The sequence below is a fragment of the Geotrypetes seraphini genome, chromosome 8 (genome assembly GCF_902459505.1).
Source record: "Geotrypetes seraphini chromosome 8, aGeoSer1.1, whole genome shotgun sequence".
Lineage (NCBI taxonomy): Eukaryota > Metazoa > Chordata > Amphibia > Gymnophiona > Dermophiidae > Geotrypetes > Geotrypetes seraphini.
The window spans coordinates 168,806,399-168,819,724 of record NC_047091.1 but is presented as its reverse complement, the minus strand read 5'-3'; the positions used below and the strand labels follow the sequence as shown (position 1 = coordinate 168,819,724).

Genomic DNA, 13,326 nt, shown 5'->3' with positions numbered 1-13,326 from the left:
TCCAGAGAGCATAACCAGTCGTTCTGCTCGAGGAGAGGGTAGAGAGAAGCACGTGTCAACATGCGAAACCTTTCTCTGACTAGGAATTTGTTGAGGGCCCTGAGGTCCAAAATGGGTCGCAGGTCGCCCGTCTTCTTCGGAACAAGGAAGTACCGGGAGTAAAACCCCTGGTTCAGTTGGTCCGTCGGGACCGGCTCCACGGCACGAAGCCGGAGCAAAGCCTGAGCTTCCTGGAGAAGAAGGGCGGTCTGAGTCAAGTTGGAAGGATACTCTCTTGGAGGGTGGTCCGGAGGGACCCGACGGAAATGAAGAGAGTATCCTTCCATGATGATAATAAGGACCCAGAGGTCGGTTGTTATGGCCTCCCAGCGATGATAAAAATGATGGAGGCGCCCTCCGATGGGAAAAACAGGGGGAGGCAGAACGAGGTTGGTTATGCCCTCGACGAAACAGTCAAAAAGGCTGAGTGGTCTTAGGGACAGCAGGCGACTGAGACTTAGGCTGACCCTTCTGGGGAGGCTGGTGCTTCGCCGGTTGCCTCGCAGGTGGAGTTTGCCTCGGCTGATAACGCCGCTGATAAATCAACGGCGGACGAGAAGGTCGAGACTGCTGAGGCTTAGGCTTCGGCCTAAGGATAGATTGGAAGGACTTTTCGTGGTCAGACAACTTCTTCGTAACAGTCTCGATGGATTCGTCAAAAAGATCCGCCCCAGCACACGGGACGTTCGCCAGGCGGTCCTGAAGATTCGGGTCCATATCAATGGTCCGCAACCAGGCTAACCGGCGCATCGCCACCGAGCAGGCCGCCGCTCGGGCTGAGAGCTCGAACGCATCATAGGCAGATTGCATTAACTGAAGCCGAAGTTAGGACAGCGAAGCAACCACTTCCTCAAACTCAAACCTAGCCTGGGACTCGATGTACGGTGTGAACTTCCGAAGCACAGGTAGAAAAAATTCCAAGTAGGCTGCAAAGTGGAAATTGTAATTCAGGACCCGAGACGCCATCATCGAATTCTGATAGATGCGTTGACCAAACTTATCCATGGTTCTGCCCTCGCGGCCCGGAGGCACTGAAGCATAGACCTGGCCAGGATGAGACCGCTTGAGCGAGGATTCGACCAGGAGGGACTGGTGAGAAAGCTGAGGACCCTCAAAGCCCTTATAATGCACCGTGTGGTACCGCGCATCCAATTTGCCAGGGACCGCAGGGATAGAGTAAGGAGACTCGAAGCATTGCATGAAGGTCTGGTCGAGGAGCTTGTGCAGGGGAAGCCGCAAGGACTCCGCCGGAGGACGAGGCAAGTGCATGGTATCGAGGTATTCCTTGGAGTATCGAGACCCAGCATCGAGAGTAATGTCCATGTAATCTGCCATCTGCCTGAGGAACGATGAAAAGGACAGTTGGTCTGCCGTCGCCGGTCTGCGAGACGGACTAGAAGAAGAAGAAGCTTCAGGCTCCAGAGAGGCCTGCGAGCAACAGGACGAGTAGAAAACCTCAGGGTCCTCGAACTCCGGGCCCGGAGGAGGAGACCCAGTCGAAGCAGCATACCCCAACCGAGGCAATTTCTTCTGAGGCGAGACGGTCGAGTGCCGAGAGGAATGCTTCGAAGAATGTCTGGATCGATGCCCCTCCCGATGCCTGGAAGGGGATCGAGCCCGTCTGTGAGAAACTGGCTCAGATGCCGCCAAGGAGCAGATTGGACTCGATGCCGTCGATTGCAGAGGCGGAAGAGTCGGCGCCTCTCCCGATGACGCCCAGGTTTGATAGGGGGTTCGGAAGAACTCGTCCTGCTTCCTGCTATGCCCAAGACTGGGTGGCCCCGAAGGTGGACGCCACACTGAGTCATAGGGCGGAGTAATCGGTTCCAAGGGAGGCAGGTCACTAAACGAGGCTTTCCTCGAGGGGATGGGCTCCAAGGGAGGCATATCACTAAGGGAGGCCCTCCTCGAGGGAATCGGTTCCAAAGGAGGTATAGCGCTAACGGAGGACCTCCTCGAGGACCCGGACACCGCTCGCCGCTCCTCCTCGCCGAGCAACGAGGTCGTGCGGCGAGGAGGAGGAGGAGGGGGCGGTCCGCCCCTTGAAGCCGAAGCTGGAAGGTCACCCTGAATGGTGGCAATCAGCCGAGGCCCCATGGTCTGCATGAGCTCCACGAACTGAGCCTCCAGAAGGGACCGCAACGAAGCCGATATGGAGGGATCCGCACCAAAAGGGGGCCCTTGCGCACGGTCTCCGCGCTCCTTCGGTGCTGCGTGCTTCTGTTTGCCAGTCTTCGGCACCTTGAGCACCACCGGTGGAACTGTCGGGGTCGATACCTGCTCCGAGGAGACGGAGGAAGGCACCGGCGCCAAAGCCGGGGCCGAAACTGGTGTGAACGATGCCGATTTCAGGAGGCCCGAAGCAGCAGGGGAGGCAGAGGGCTTCGCGGAAGGAGTCGAAGCACCCGTCGATGTCGATGTCGAAGCTGCAGGATCTGATGAAGCTTCCATCTTGAACATGGACTCCCACAGCAGACAGCGGCGCTTAAACGCTCTCGCCGTCAGAGTGGAGCAAGGCCGGCACGATTTCGGGAAGTGATCCGGTCCCAGACACTGTAAGCAGCGTCGATGAGGGTCCGTGAGCGAAATCGCGCGCTGGCACTTGCTACACTTTTTAAAACCAGTAATCGGCCGGGACATAGGCCGGAAAAGCTCCGCCGCAAGGTCGAAGGCGCGGGGCCCCAGCCACGCGGCCGACCCGGTATCGGAAGGAAAAATTTTTTTTTTTTTTTTTTTTTAAAAAAGAAATCAAAGAAAGAAATAAATGCACAGGAGAGCCAAAAGAACTCAACCCGCGGCAAAATAGAAGGCAAAAAAAAGAGATTCAATGGGCGCAAATTGAAGATAGACTTCTCAGCTCCGCAGAAGAAAAAGAACTGAGGAGACATGCCCGGAGCATCGGGCGGGAAGGCACTGGCGCATGCGCGGTGCGGGCATCTCGAAACTTCTGAGTTTCTTCAAGCAAGACATGCTTGCAAGATGTCCGTATCGGGGCTCTGTCGGATGACATCACCCACTAGTGAGAATAGCTGCCTGCTTGTCCTGGGATAAAAAGAGGATATGTCTGGATTTACCTGGATGTCTGGTAACCCTATGAAAAAGTGATATCAATGTAGCAGTCCTAGTAAATCTTTATATCATCTGCTCATCTATTTTTTTTTTTTTAAATAATTTATGTTCCGCATTTCCTACAATTCTGTGCGGATTACAAATTATTCAGGTACTCAAGCATTATTCCCTACCTGTCCCGGTGGGCTCCCACTCTATCTAATGTACTTGGAGGCAATGGGGATTAAGTGACTTGCCCAGGGTCACAAGGAGCAGTGCAGGATTTGAACCAACAACCTCAGGGTGCCAAGGCTGTAGCTCTAACCACTGCACCACACTTCCCTTTTAGGCCTTATTCCTTGGTCACATGTTGTGTCTATATATTTTTTACATTTCTATATCTTTGGAAAAAAGAAAAGACATACACCTTTTATCAACTTACCCTCTTACTAAAAATAAAATAAAATCCTTATAGTCTTAAGATGGGATTCCTGGCTAGCACTCTGGTGGAGGACTCCACAGATCTATTCCCATTGTGCCTAAAGAAAAGTTTTATGAAACTTTAAACTTTTGTTGAACAAAAATAAGAATCAAAGTAGGATTTAATGATTTTTCTTTGACAACTAAAAAAAAACCCAAACAAAACAACAACAACATAACTTTAATCTAAATCCAAAGGAGAATTATGAATAGAATAAAAAAAATAACTACGTCAGCAAAATGAGCAAATGTGTATTTTGAATTCTAGAAGGTTCTTTTAAAGAACAATTGTTAAGAGAATCAAAATAGCCTGGTCTAGTCTTTGGAACCTGAAATTTCTGGCGCTAGAATGGATTAATTTCTGATAAAACAAAAACAGAAAAGCAGTTGGGACCGATACCTGGGGGTGGACACGTGTGGGTATATATGGATGTCAAAGTATTTTTTTTACCAACCACCCATTGTTTAGTCTCTCATTCATAGAAAGGTATATGCAAGTACTTGTGACTTTTTTAGGTTGCTCCCCTAAACTATACAAAATAGATGATTAATATGTACAAACAAAACAAATGAAAAAAAGGCCTGGTATCAACAGGATATCATTTACCAGAAGCAAAGAGAGCATCCACGCAAGCATTAGGAACACGGTACACTCATTCTTTCATCTTCCCAACTTAGATATAAAATGAAGATACATCTATTTTAAAAAAAGAATTGCTAAAATTATTGCTTTTATCCCCTAGCAGAGAATCAAATCTGACAATGTAGTTATTTGCCTAAACTTGGGGGGGTGGGGGGAGAGGGGGCAGAGAATTGGTGATTTGTTCATATCTACATCTGTTAATTGATTTTAGATAAAGTACCAGCCAATCAAAAATAATTCTTTGTAAAAAAAAAAAAAAAAGATCAGCTAAGTGAGCTTTCTTCTTTTTTTTTTGCTATGGCAGTAAACATATTTTGTTCCTTAATCTCCTGGAAAAAAAAAGATTAATTATAGTGATTTACAATGTTATATACCGTATATATGCTCACAAAAGTTACTTTAAAAAATTTTTTGATATAGGTTCATAGACAAATACAAAATTCAGTCTTTAACAAGCCTTCCAAGAATTGGATTTTCAAGATGCTGAGGTGGTTTCAAATCGGTGGGACTATAATTCACCATCACCAGACCGTACGGTTAGTTTCCAAAGTCCTTCCCAGGTTAAAGGGCAGAAGACGATGCTGATGTCAGAAGTGCTAGCTGTAGCTCAGATCTTACTTCAAAGTATGACGAATGTAGTTCTAAAGTGAAGTAATCTGGTGCAAGTACAACTTTTGTATTTGAATATGAATAGTAAAGCAGCTAATTTTGTTTCTTTTTTAGTTCTGCAGAAAATGGGAAGGCACCATGCACATTGCAATTGAGGCAGGAAGCAAACAGCAGCAGGGCTTTCGGTTTAAGCTCCAGGTAAGTTAAGGCTTGTGTTGAACATTTGTCTCTTTCCGTCTCCAAAATAGGCAGCTGAAATGGAAGCAAAAACAAAGACTTGGTGATGATCAGAGTAATGAATGGGAGAAAAGCAGAGCGCTTCTGTCTGTGATAAATTTCATCTGAAATGCAACTTTCCCATAATTCAAACATCTCCAACTAAGTATTACACTTCCCCCTCCGTATTCGTGGGGGTTAGGGGCAGAGCCGGCCCGCAAATATGGAAAAACCACAAATAATATTCGGACTGGTTCTGCCCTTATCCCCAGCTTCCCCCGGCTATTTTTAGCCCTGTAAGCCCCTCCCCTTAAGCCTTACCTGGTGGTCTAGCGGGTTTTCAGGCAGGAGTGATCTTCCCATGCTCCTGACCCATGCAGATCGCTCACAGGAAATGGCTGCCTTGAGCTCCCGTAGTCTCTCGAGCCATGTGAGCGATCTGCATGGAGCAGGAGTGTGGGAAGATCACTCCTGCCTGAAAGCCCGCTAGACCACCAGGTAAGATTTAAGAGGGGGGGGACGGGGACTTACAGGGCTAAAAAAAGCTCAAAAATTAAAATTTCTTTTTTGGTCAAAAATCGCGAATAACCGAATCTGTAGATACAGAATTCACAAATACGGAGGGGGAAGTGTAATTTTGACCACCATCTAATTGAAATATGGCAGCTGGTAATGAAAGTTCACATGTAGACCAGACTCTACCACAAAAACCGTACTTCTGCTTTATTAAGGAAATCAGTCCACTTTTAGGCTAAACTTCATCTGGGGATATACAAATGTCCATAGACCTCACCATGTACCCAGCATGTAAAATTATAAACATAATTAATGCAGTCTCTTTAATCAAATAAATATTTTTCTAGTGTGTATAGAATCCTCAGAGGGCTCACTTTCCTTTAGATAAAATTCATATAAAGATAATATGAGCCATTTTCTTCAATGGATCCTTTTTTTGTATTTTTTTCTTAATTTTTCTTCTTATTTGCACTTTATAAATAAGAAAAATTAAGAAAAAAAATTCATATAAGGATAATATGAGCCATTTTCTTCAATGGATCCTTTTTTTGTATTTTTTTCTTAATTTTTCTTCTTATTTGCACTTTATAAATAAGAAAAATTAAGAAAAAAAATTCATATAAGGATAATATGAGCCATTTTCTTCAATGGATCCTTTTTTTGTATTTTTTTCTTAATTTATCTTCTTATTTGCACTTTATAAGTAAGAAAAATTAAGAAAAAAAAATACAGAAAAAGGATCCATTGAAGAAAATGGCTCATATTATCCTTATATGAATTTTATCTAAAGGAAAGTGAGCCCTCTGAGGATTCTACACACACTAGAAAAATATTTATTTGATTAAAAAGACTGCATTAATTATGTTTATATTTTTACATGTTGGGTAGATGGTGAGGTCTATGGACATTTATTAAGGAAATCAGCACAATTATAATAGCCTTAACGGCAAACCTGAACAGTCAGCAGTTACTATACAAGTGTGACTTAGCTACAGGTGGGCACAGGCCACCCAGCAGTGGTGCCTCTCTTCTGCTCCACCAGCAGACTAGCAGCTCCCCCTCTCTTTAAACAACCCCACCCTATTCCATCTTTCTCTGGTGTATCACACAAGGCATTGCCAGCAGTAATTCATAATCCTTGTCTATGCGGCAGAGGAAATCTACAGAGCCAGCATAGGCAGAGAATATGAATTGTCATGGCAATGCCTTTGATGTACACTGGGGAGGGATGAGGGTTCAGAGAGAGAGAGAGAGAGGGGGAGTTGCCAGTCAGATGGGGGGGAGGGGAACAGATGCCGAATCTGGGGGCAAGGGAGAGAGATGCAGACATGTTGGAACTTGGTCACAGAGGGTGAGAAGGAATAGAGAGAAAAATTATAATAATAATTTTATTTCTTATATACCTCCCAACCAGTTGGGCGGTTCACAGCAAGAGAACCAAGGCATATCAGTGAAGATGCAAGATACAGTAGGAATCAGCAGAATTCAATGCTATACAATACAATAAAATACAACATGATACAATGTAGAGTGATACAAAGCAAAGTCATCGCATAAATTTACCAAACAGTTAGGTTTTCACTGATTTTTCTAAACTCATAGTAAGATTGGGAGTGGCCAGTCAGAGAACACATCCAAGAGGTCATTCTCCCCGCTTGAAAGGCTAGAGTTTTGTCTTGTTGAAGAGTGTGTGTGTGTGGGTGGGGGAGAAGGGGGCATTGGAAGAGGCCCACCCAAGTTAACTGTGGGCCCACCCACAATGGCAAATCTGTGTCACTACTACAACACAGTGTGAAAAGTGACTCCATCCCACAGCCATCATAGTTTGCCCCGCAGACACATTTGTACTGCCAGTTGCAGAATGATCCAACTTTCAACACAGCCCATTGTTGTACAGCGCCATCGACTCGTGTTTTGAGTCCTAGCGATGTGATGAATTGCAGATCTAAAAAGAAATCCGTTTTGTGCTAGTCCAGTAAGGTCCTCCAGCATCATCCCCCCATGGTTGTTTTAAATATTTATTATTTATACATATACCACTTATATCCTAAGTGGTTTACATTCAGGTACTTTAGCATATTTCCCTATCTGTCCCGGTGGGCTCAAACTCTATCTAGTGTACCTGGGGCAATGGGGGAGATTAAGTGATTTGCCCAGGATCACAAAGAGCAGCGAGGGATTTGAACCCACAGCCTCAGGGCGCTGCAGTTGTAGCTCTAACCACTGCGCCACTTTAGAAATCAAAATGTAGTAAAGGTGATCAAAATAAAGGACAATCAAGCCATTGTGACATCACTGATGAGGTTGGCTCACGGGCATTGGTGGAATGAGGCATTGTGATGTCACAATAGCAGCTCTGGTTATCAGAGGCTGAAACTTTACACTATTTATTTGTTCAGTTTTCTAGACTGTTCTCCCAAGGGAGCTCAGAACGTTTTACATGAATTTATTCAGGTACTTAAGCATTTTCCCCTGTCTGTCCTGGCAGGCTCACAACCTATCTAGAGTACCTTGGGCAATGAGGGGATTAAGTGACTTGCACAGGGCTTAGAGCTACTACAGCTGTAGCTCTAAACCCTGTGCCACACACTCCCACAGGTCCAGCATTTACTTTATTCAAAGAGATCAGAGCAGTGGTGATGTACTGAATTTGTGAATGAATGATTTACCCTTCCTCCAGCTTAATACGGGTACATTAACATCTTTAATTTGGTACACTGAAAGGTAACTCAAACACAAACACAGGACATACTACTGTCATTCCTACTGATTCTCATCTGAACATAACCCTTACTTTATAGCACAAGTCCTCTAAAGCTACCAGAAAGCCACAAATAGTCACAGATTTTGGCCAATACCTTTTGGGCAGTTTGTGGCACTGTGCAATTCCCAGGAACTGTGAAGGGGTGAACTTTACATACAGTAGAGCAAATTAGGGAAATCAATTTGTGTAGCTTTGTGGCTTGTCTGCCCTAGCAGTGCTACAGAAATGGTAAGAGCGTACCTTTTTCTCTTACACTTGATTCTCATACTGACTCTGTCTCTTCTTTGATTTCAGCTCTTTTAGCCATTGAGGAGATGTTGCTTCTGGGCTAGAACAGGAGAACACACTATAAAGGAAAGTACGGGCCTAAACAAATCAACATTCAAGCACATTTTTTCAGGTTCATGTAGACAAACTGTTCATCCGAAACCAAAAATCTAGTCAGAAGTTGGTCAACCAAAAGCTGTGAAGCTGTGCATCCAAATTTGTTAGAAACTAGTATTCTACCCTCTTCCAAATTATTTTTTGATTTAAAGTTTCAAGTTTTATTAAAATTTTGATGTATCGCAATATCATAAATTCAAAGCGATTTACAATTAAAAACAAGGTCTTAGTTATTAACTACAATAAGCACATGAACATTACGGACTGATACATAAGGGAAGTGGGGAGAACTACAATAAGCATAGTAAAGAAAACATGAAAGGTAAGTACAAAGGGAGGGTAAAAATTTCAATAGTATAATAAAAATTAAAAAGGAAATTAAAAGGTTTAAAAAAAAAAAATAAATTTCTCAGAACCTAAGACAGAAGAAACGTGAGTTTCTGCAGTGAACGGGGTCAAAAGAGAATCTGACGATTAGGTCTCAAAAGCATCCTTATACAACCAGTATTTTAACAGTCCTTTAAATTTACTTTGCGATTTTTCTTCCTTAATAAATGATGGTAAAGAATTCCATATTCTGGGCGCTGTAACTGCAAAGATCGTGTCTTGTCTTGTATTTATTATACTAAGCGATGGAATTACTAGAAGGTTTTTGTCCTCTGATCTCAAACTTCTAGTGGGAATATATGGAATAATATATCTTTCTAGGCTTTAGTTGTTAATATTTTGAATGTTAATAGTGCTGTTTTATGAAATTCTGTGGACAATTGGAAGCCAGTGAGCTTCTTTGAGAAGAGGAGTCACATGATCAAATTTGTTATCATTTTAATTGCGGCGTTTTGAATTAGTTGAAGTCGACGGATTTCTTTAAGAGCAACTCCTTCATAAAGCGAGTTGCAGTAATCTAACTTTGAAATAATCAGTGAATGTACAAGGACATTCAGTGATGATGATTCCAAGAATGGAGCAATTGATTTGATCATTCGTAACCTCTGAAAACAACTTCTCACTCCTGCACTTATCCGATTGTGGTATGTCAATTTTTGATCAAGAATTTACCCTCAAAAAACTCTAATCTTAGTGACTTCCTGTAATTGGATATTATTTATGTTGATTGGGGCGGTGAGTTTTAGTGCTTCTTTCTACGGGAAGGGTATTATTTTTGTTTTGTCTGTATTTATTACTAGTTTATTTTTGTCTAGCCAGTCTGAAATTGTATTTAATTTCTTATTAACATTTTGGAATTCCTCTGTGGAATATGAGTCTAATGGAAGTAGGAGTTGAAGATCATCTGTGTAAGCGAATGCTGTATGGGGGATAATACTGATCCCTGTGGGATGCCATTGTTGGTAGATATCATGTCTGAGGTGGAATTATTAAAGATAACTTTTGATGAATGTTTTAGTCTGCACTGGGCAAGGAAAGTTGTGTGCCAACCCTATATGCCCAATTTGTCTAGACTGCATTAAAACGCCTTTGGGCACAGGGCAGTTTAAGGCACAGGCAAATTAGGTATGTGCCTAGGGTCCAGATACTTAGGAAGGACCCTCTCTTGTGCCAATTCAATGGCTCCCAAAGCAGATTTTGCATATGCCAAAAAGAGGAAGGTGGGGAGGGAAACGGAGCTACAGGCCCAAAGTGATTTACCTAGAGTCAGGGTTGCCAGATTTTCCAATCGGAAAATCCAGACCCCTAGACCTGCCGCCAGGCCCACCCAGTTTCATCCATCCCCGCCCTGTAACACCCCAATCCCGCCCTAGCCCCGCCCCCGCTGCTTGCTCTCGTTGCTCACGTGCGCGTGACGTTATCATGTGGCATCCGCACATACGCGGATGCACTCCTGCCTGACACTGATTTCTTCAAAGCTTTTACATAAGAACATAAGAATTGCCGCTGCTGGGTCATACCAGTGGTCCATTGTGCTCAGCAATCTGCTCACACGACAGCCCTTAGGTCAAAGACCACTGCCCTATTAGAGTCTAGCCTTACTTGCGTAAGTTCTGTTTCAGTAGGAACTTATCCAACCTTGTCTTGAATCCTTGGAGGGTGCTTTCCCCTATAACAGCCTCCGGAAGAGCGTTCCAGGTTTCGACCACTCTCTGGGTGAAGAAGAACTTCCTTACGTTTGTCCGGAATCTTTTCCCTTCTAACTTTAGCGAGTGCCCTCTCATTCTCTTCACCTTGGAGAAGGTGAACAATCTCTCTGTCTCTACTAAGTCAATTCCCTTCAATATCTTCAATGCCTCGATCATGTCTCCTCTCAGTCTCCTCTGTTCAAGGGAGAAGAGGCCCAGTTTCTCTAGCCTCTCGTTGTATAGTAACTCCCCTAGTCCCTTAACCATTTTTGTCGCTCTTCTCTGGACCCTTTCAAGTAGTACTATGTCCTTTTTCATGTACAGCGACCAGTGTTGGGGCTTATGAACATAAAAATAGTCTTACTAGGTCAGACCAGTGGTTCATCTAGTCCAGTATCCCATCTTCATAGTGACCAATCCAAGTCACAAGTACCTGGCAAAACCCCAAATAGTAGCAATATTCCATGCTACCGATCCAGGACAAGCAGTGGCTTCCCCTATGCCTGTCTCAATAGCAGACTATGGACATTTCCTCCAGGAACTTGTCCAAACCTTTTTTAAAACCAGTTATGTTAACCGTTCTTACGTATACTCTGGCAATGCGTTCCAGAGCTTAACTATTCTCTGAGTTAAAAAAATAATTCAGCCTGTTGGTTTTAAAAGTATTTCCCTGTAACTTCGTCGAGTTTCCCCTAGTATTTATAATTTTTGATGTTAAAAAAAAAATATCGATTCACTTGGATCTGTCCTGCACCACTCAGGATTTTGTAAACTTCAGTCATATCTCCCCTCAGCTATCTATTTCCAAGCTGAAGAGCCCAAACCTCTTTAATCTTTCCTCATATATGAGGAGCTCCATCCCCTTTATCATTGTGGTTGCTCTTCTTTGAACCTTTTCTAGTTCCGATATATATTTTTTTGAGATAAAGTGACCAGAACTGAACGCAATACTCAAGGTGAGGTTGCACCATGGAGTGATAGAGAGACATTATAACATTCTCAGTCTTGTTTACCATCCCTTTTCTAATAATTCCTAGTATCTTGTTTGCTTTATTGGCTACTGCTGCACATTGGTGTCAGCATAGCTATTGCTAGCAATCAGCATGTTCAGTTGGCATAACTAATGTCAGCAAAGGCCTATGGGAAATTATATCAATCTGACTCTGGCATGTGAATTTAGATAGACCCTGAGTGTAGGCAGACTGTTTCATATAACCCAAAAAGACGGTTTTAAGTAGCCCTGATTGAATCATGATTAGCTAAAAGGTGTTAATGTGTTAATATCTGATTAAGAGGGAGCTTAGGACAATGGGTCCAGGTGCACAGATAACTAAAGTTAATCAGAAACTATTGTCAGAGGCATACTGGAAATTACATTTGACCATAGCCTATTCTTCGGCTGTCTAGCACAAGTTTACTAAGGAGGGGGAGATTTAACTTCTATTGAAGCTCAATAGTTTTCTATATTCAGAATAAGATTCCAAGCTATAAAAGCCTCCTCTCTGCAACACACATGAATCTATCTCTGGAGCTCTCTCTTTCTCTGTCTATCCTTCTCTTTATCTATGGAACACGAAGCTTGGACCATCACCCCATCCCCCTTTTCTCTCTCTCTGTCTTTCCCTGGAACTTCAGGCTTCTATGTTTTTAAAAGCAACATAGGGATGAGGAGATAAAGAGATGCCATATCACGGGGGGGGGGGGGAGGGGGGAGAGAGGAGATATACTGGGCAGGGCTCTTAATCCCACCCACTTGAGCTATGCCACTGCTTACATCAATTCTTAAAAACAAAAAACTTGACTTGTGTAGTTATGGTTTGGAGTGAGTTCTCCTGCATATGTTTCAAACTAATTTGGGGACTAACTCCCACGTACTTGCTACCTCACTTCGTATTCTACAGCCCTATCAGACAAACCAGAAACCGCTACCTTTTTACACACCCAAGCATTACCAATTGTAAATACGAAACTTTTCTGGATAGAACTTTCGCATACCAAGCAAACAAACAACAACACTGGCTAGACAAATACATTAATAAAGCTAGACTGACCTACAATGCTTTTAGAAAACTCATAAAAACTGCCTTATAAATTCGACAAATATATCACCTAAATAATTTCCTTACCGAACACTTCTCTCTTTTCTCGTTCCCAATTTCCCCCCCTCACCCCCCCGACATCCTAATCAAACCATATTTTGCAATTCGGGACATATCATCTAATATGCCCCTCTGAAAATTCCTAAACTGAATATATTGTAATTTTTCGATGTATGTTTGTAATTCGCGACCTTTTCCTAACAGGTCCTCTTGAAAATAACTTAGCGTACTGTACACTTTATACTTTCGCATTCTTAAAGTTGATGTACTCTGTATTTCCTCTAACTATCTGCATATTTTAACTCACTGAATGTCCAGCAATCTTGAATGTAAACCGCCTAGAAGTCGCAAGATTGTGGCAGTATAGAAAAATAAAGTTATTATTATTATTTAAAAAGGCATTCTGTTTCAATAATTTTTTTTTTTAATTTTTTTTTTTGTGTAGTTTGGAAT

The 13,326-nt window shown here is 43.1% G+C and overlaps 1 protein-coding gene across 1 annotated transcript in view; it reads right to left on the bottom strand.

Moving 5' to 3' along the window:
* Positions 1-3,183: 3,183 nt before the first annotated feature.
* The window catches only part of KIAA1671 (KIAA1671 ortholog), a 282,787-nt gene continuing 272,644 nt past the window's right edge, over positions 3,184-13,326 (bottom strand). Inside the window, exons 11-12 of the mRNA XM_033955253.1 lie at positions 8,556-8,643; positions 3,184-5,071 (exon numbers count right to left, since the gene is read on the bottom strand). Of these exons, the coding sequence (XP_033811144.1) occupies positions 8,565-8,643 (79 nt within the window). The 3' untranslated portion in view covers positions 3,184-5,071; positions 8,556-8,564. The remainder of the gene's footprint in view (positions 5,072-8,555; positions 8,644-13,326) is intronic.